The sequence below is a fragment of the Cynoglossus semilaevis genome, chromosome 4, assembly GCF_000523025.1.
Source record: "Cynoglossus semilaevis isolate Cse_v1.0 chromosome 4, Cse_v1.0, whole genome shotgun sequence".
NCBI lineage: Eukaryota > Metazoa > Chordata > Actinopteri > Pleuronectiformes > Cynoglossidae > Cynoglossus > Cynoglossus semilaevis.
This window is the reverse complement of record NC_024310.1, coordinates 8,768,849-8,774,570: the sequence shown is the minus strand read 5'-3', so window position 1 is coordinate 8,774,570 and position 5,722 is coordinate 8,768,849. Positions and strand designations below refer to the sequence as shown.

General features: G+C 38.7%; 2 protein-coding genes across 3 annotated transcripts in view; one reads left to right on the top strand and one right to left on the bottom strand.

Annotated features, from left to right (window-relative positions):
* The window catches only part of cep126 (centrosomal protein 126), a 22,861-nt gene that overhangs the window by 5,260 nt on the left and 11,879 nt on the right, over positions 1-5,722 (bottom strand). The window contains exon 4 of one of the 2 annotated variants that reach the window (XM_025054827.1): positions 4,991-5,175. The exons of the other annotated variant lie outside the window; for it this stretch is intronic. The gene's annotated coding sequence lies outside the window, so the exon portion shown is untranslated. The remainder of the gene's footprint in view (positions 1-4,990; positions 5,176-5,722) is intronic. 2 annotated transcript variants of the gene reach the window in all.
* The window catches only part of trpc6b (transient receptor potential cation channel, subfamily C, member 6b), a 7,210-nt gene continuing 1,572 nt past the window's right edge, over positions 85-5,722 (top strand). The window contains exons 1-7 of the mRNA XM_025054831.1: positions 85-2,642; positions 2,735-2,920; positions 3,009-3,173; positions 3,413-3,629; positions 3,876-4,103; positions 5,042-5,306; positions 5,393-5,588. Coding sequence (XP_024910599.1) covers positions 1,869-2,642; positions 2,735-2,920; positions 3,009-3,173; positions 3,413-3,629; positions 3,876-4,103; positions 5,042-5,306; positions 5,393-5,588 — 2,031 coding nt within the window. The 5' untranslated portion in view covers positions 85-1,868. The remainder of the gene's footprint in view (positions 2,643-2,734; positions 2,921-3,008; positions 3,174-3,412; positions 3,630-3,875; positions 4,104-5,041; positions 5,307-5,392; positions 5,589-5,722) is intronic.

The following is a 5,722-nucleotide window of genomic DNA, read 5'->3' as shown; positions in this document are numbered from 1 at the left end:
CTGAACAGGAAAAGAAGCTGGTCTCTATTTGTGCTCTGTGAGCTCAAAAGAGAGCAAAGCCACACATTATTATAGAGGAAGAAATAAGAAATTAAAATATGAAGCTAAAATAATGTTTCCTCATAATTTTAATTAAAATAATGGAATTATTGATGTATTGAAAACAACAATAATAACAAATCTATCTGTTGCTTCTGACTACAGTGAGGGGAGTTAAGAGGATTTAGGGAAAATCTGCTTTTGTCCAGATTGTTTAGACTATATAGACAAAAGCTTTTCCATCAAATCATTTTATGGGTGTTGGGCACTTTATAGAGAACTAATGGTGAAGAATTCACACTGTGTTCTATCGTATGGAACAAACTAGGACAAAAGAAATCTTGAAATACATTGCCCACACATTTAGTGGAGTTTAAGAAATAAGAAGATCAGAAACGTTATAAGCCAAACTTAATTAAAAAAATGCTAATATCCTGTGTCAACACCTCCCATAAGCTGCTAGGAAAATACCCACTGTGCAGAGGCACCAGTGTAGGTGGGGCATGGGGTGAGACAGTGTGGCAGGTGGAACACAGAGTCGGATGTGGACCTAAGTTACTGGCTGCAGCACATCGCTGGTGGAAGTTATTGTTGATTTTTGCTGACTACATAAGATGACAGTGAACAGGCTTCTCTGAGGTTAGTGCTGAAGTGAGTCTATATGTTGTTATCACAAATATCAATTATAGAAATATTTCTGTGAGGGTTGTCAGGCCAGTAAAAAGCAACAGCCTATTTATATAGGGATACACTGTTGACTCATGCATCTATAAAAGTCTGCAATTCAATATGCATTGAAAATCCATGAAAACCCTTCTGTGCTACTTTTAATTGTTTTAATTAATACTATGGTTTAAAACTAAGTATTATATATTATATATCGTGATATATCATATCACGATTTTATTTTTAACATATATTAACCTACTTTTTTTTGGCCTGGAGAGTTACAAGTCATATCAATGTAAGTATGTACTGTATGTGGTTACCACTCTTAAAAATAAATTTAATTTAATTGCTAGGTTACTGGAAATCTTGTTAACTCTAATTATGATCGATTGGAGGAACATTGTCATAGTCTCTTATTATCCGTGTTAAAGCAATTAGCTCCTGAAATAATAGCATTATTTAAATTAAATTACCAGAAAATGTTGGTGTAGTTTTGTGAGGTCAAACCCTTCAGTTCATATACAATACAGCTTATTTTAGAACAACAAACGGACTAGTTGTCACCCTTAAGTACAATTTTAAAGAAGACCAGTAAACACTGGAGGGCGTCCTCGTACAACTTTTACGGTTTATGGCTGAACAACCGAGCAGAGTCCGAGCCAATTAACAGTTATATGCCAAGAAAGCAGATGACGAGTCCGTGGGAGGCGTCACACATGTAGTGAGAATTTTAACATGACAGCGACCAGCTGGTCACTGCACGTTGTTGTCCAGTCACTGCTTACGTCCTTCTAGAAACACAGATGAAACTAATCTCTAAAAACATAAAACCATCTCTTATGGTCTGGTACAAGCAAAGGAGATAATTGTGGGATATTGACGCAAAAACAATTTTTCCAATCATTTCTTTTTTTCAAAGAAATTATTTACTGACCTAACTCTTATTACTTGAACTCCCCCTAGTGGTCAATAAGCGAATGTGCTCTTATTAGGTGAAATGTTGAATATAGCCGTTACACCGTATATGCTGTTCTTGCTGAAGTGTTGCTTAATTGTACTGTGTGGCTTTGTTTTAATAAATATGCTAATGCTATTAGATTGCAATTAAACATCATAATATTATATTAAGTAATTACATTTCATCTAAAATATCTTATTGTATGTATCTAGAACAACAACAGAAAGTCATGACGCTGCAGCACTCCTTAAGCAAATCTCGAAGACAAGCACTTCGGGGGGCTGGTTATCTCTTTCGTGCTCAGTCTTCATCCTACACTTCCATGACTGAAGAACTTTTGTTGGAGGCTGCAGAATATGGTAACATACCTGAAGTGGGGCGGATGCTGGACGAACTACCAGAGCTTAATGTAAACTGCGTAAACTACATGGGTCAAAGTGCACTACAGTTGGCAGTGGCTAATGAGCACTTGGAGGTGACCAAACTACTGCTCAGGAAGAAAGACCTCTCCCGAATAGGAGATGCTTTGCTGTTAGCCATCAGTAAAGGCTACATACGGATAGTGGAGGTCATTTTGACTCATCAGGCCTTTTCAGACAGACAAAGACTTAGAAACAGTCCAAGCCAGGTGGACACACAGGATGACTTCTATGCCTATGATGAGGACGGCACACGTTTCTCTAAGGACATTACACCAATCATCCTGGCCTCCCAGTGTAACGAGTTTGAGATTGTGCATGTGCTTCTTCTGAAAGGGGCTTGGATAGAGCGGCCACATGACTATTTCTGCCAGTGCAGGAGCTGCAGTGAACAGCAGCGGGATGACGCTTTCAGCCACTCCCAATCACGTATCAATGCGTACAAAGGCCTGGCTAGTCCTGCATATCTGTCCCTCTACCATGAAGACCCTGTGATGGCAGCTCTGGAGCTGAGTAATGAGCTGGCTGTGCTGGCCAACATTGAGAAGGAGTTCAAGGTAGGTTAGTATGCAGACCAAAACATCTGGATCTGCATGTTTTTTTCTTAGTGATCAGTAAAGAGTGTTAGATCCTGTTGTTTCTATTACAGAACGATTACAAGAAACTGTCCATGCAGTGTAAAGACTTTGTCGTGCGACTCTTGGACTTGTGTCGAAACACAGAAGAAGTTGAGGCAATCTTGAATGGGGACACTGAACTGGGTCAGAAATCTGAAACCAGTGGCCAACAGAACCATATCAGATTGAAACTTGCAATCAAATATGAAGTTAAAAAGGTAGCTTTTCAGATCAAAACTAAATCCGCAACTGTAATCGTCTCTGAATCCTCTATTTACCATCTCTATCTGTCTGCACTGTGAACAGTTTGTAGCTCATCCAAACTGCCAGCAACAGCTTCTCTACATCTGGTATGAGAACCTATCTGGACTTCGCCAGCAAAACATGGCTGTCAAGATCCTTCTTGTCCTTGGGGTCGCTGTTGGGTTGCCTTTTTTGGCCTTCATGTACTGGATAGCACCCTCAAGTAGGGTAAGTTCCATAGTGAGCAGCTATCACTCTTCTTTATGAGATAATGTTGAGCAGCTTAACTGGGTGTCGATTTGGAACAGGTCATCTTTTTTGTGGTCACATTTATGTACTTGTAATTAAAACTGGAATGTTTTGAAGAAATTTAATAGATTTTACAATTTTTTTTTTTTTAAAAATATCACCTCTCAGATGTTTTATATTTAGTTGTAAATAGTTTTTAACTAATGCTGCTCTCTCAGTTAGGGAAACTAATGTGTGGACCGTTCCTGAAGTTTGTGGCCCACGCTGCTTCTTTCGTGATATTCCTGTGCCTTCTGATCCTGAACGGTGCAGACCGTTTTGCAGGAACGTCACTCCTCCCAAATATGACCGTCCATGACTACCCTGCGCAGCTTTTTCGAATGAAGACCACTCCTTTCACTTGGATGGAGATTCTCATTATATCCTGGGTCATAGGTCTGAAAACATCTGATAATTCTGCTATAATTCTGTCTGAAGAGTCTATTATTATATAATAGACTATTATGAATTATAAATCCCAAACATTATTCATGTCAGAAAAATCTTCTGTATTTCAAATTGACATTACAAAACCAACACAGTGATAAACTAGACTTTAAATAACTTCCCAAAAAAGGATCTCATGGCTTTAAATTCTGAGAATCACACTTGCTGACTGTTTGGTTTATTTCTTTCTTTCAGGAAAGATCTGGGAAGAATGTAAAGACATTTGGTCGCAGGACATCCGGGAATATATTTCAGAACCCTGGAACCTTCTAGACTTCAGCATTTTGGCCATATTTATGACCTCATTCATTGCCAGATTAATGGCTTTCTGGCACGCACACTCTGCCCAGTGTTATGTTGATAAGCATTACACTGACTTAGCCAACATAACCTTGCCTTTTGAGATAGAGTATTTTCAACAAGGTAAGTGCGGATAACAGAATACAATATATCTGTTTCCTTACTACCATAATGATGTCATTGAATAGTGGGGGTATTGGTCTGATATGCGACTGCTAAAGATTAATGTACTGTATCTACAGAGTAAAAAAAAGTTTGAGTGTGTTGCACAGGGACACACTGATACAGTAAGTGGGTTAGTGGAGCTTGTAAATGAATCCCTGACCTTTTTGATATACTGAGACACATTCGACTGACTCACAGCCACCTACTAAACATAAACCCAATCAAGAAGAGAGAAAAGGAGGAAACAGTGGAGAGCTGATAGTAAATAACAATAATTACTCCCCCCCATCCCCCCTCCTTCTACTCCACCAGGCAGCAAAATGTACTGTACTGCACGGGTGCATTGATCAGATAAACCGAAGTGAAACTAGAACATTTGGAAAGAACTGCATTGGGCAAAAGTTTTTCACTATTCTATATTTCCTGTCCCTCTCTTTTTTCTTTTTTTTACATTTTTATGTAAATGATTTTCTATCAACCGCATTTTGCATTTCCCAATTGATCTGGCCATTTGGGGTAATTTATCTAATAAGCTGGAAACTATATTAAATATTACTATAGACTCACAAACATTTTAACTCCATGGGTAATTGTTGGACTAACATAAATAAAGTACAAAAATGAAACTTTGCAAAAAACACATTAAATTAATAGAAACTACTTAAGCTAAATTAAGCCAAAAATATAAAAAATAATTAAGGATAAGTGTAAAAATGCATGTAAATCTGATCTGCACTGACTGAGATCAGCTGGGGTTATTGTAAGACAATTTTAAGATTTAAAACAACAATTGAGTTTAAAAATGATTAATGGCAGCATTTAGAATTATTCAGGTAAATACACACCTAATCTCACGATCACCAAACGCACTTCTCGTTCTGCGTAAACCTCCCCAGCTCGAATCAACTGGATGCCCTCTGACCCGCAGCTCATTTCGGAAGGTCTCTACGCAATCGCAGTTGTGCTGAGTTTCTCCCGCATCGCGTACATCCTTCCTGCCAACGAGAGTTTCGGTCCTCTGCAGATCTCTCTGGGAAGGACAGTAAAGGACATCTTTAAGTTCATGGTGATTTTCATTACAGTCTTCGTAGCTTTCATGGTGGGGATGTTCAACCTGTACTCGTACTACCTGGGAGCCAAATACAACGATGCATTCACTACGTGAGTGTTTTCTACCTTATTTATGATGAACTGGTTATTATGAATGCACTGAACAAACACAGTGTTTGTCATTATTGTTTCTTCAGGATTGAAGAGAGCTTTAAAACCCTCTTCTGGGCCATCTTTGGTTTGTCAGAGGTGAAGTCAGTGGTCATTAATATAGACCATAAGTTCATTGAGAACACTGGCTATGTGCTGTATGGAGTGTATAACATCATCATGGTGATCGTCTTGCTGAATATGCTCATTGCCATGTTCAACAGCTCCTTCCAAGAAATTCAGGTACAGTATGTCCCACAATTCCCAGCAGGTGCTGCTTATATTCCAGAAACCTTCGTTCATCTATTGCCTCAGCGCTGCACATTGATTTGTTAGAGGATGTTTGGGAAAGACCAGGTCTTGGTCTCAGGCCATTT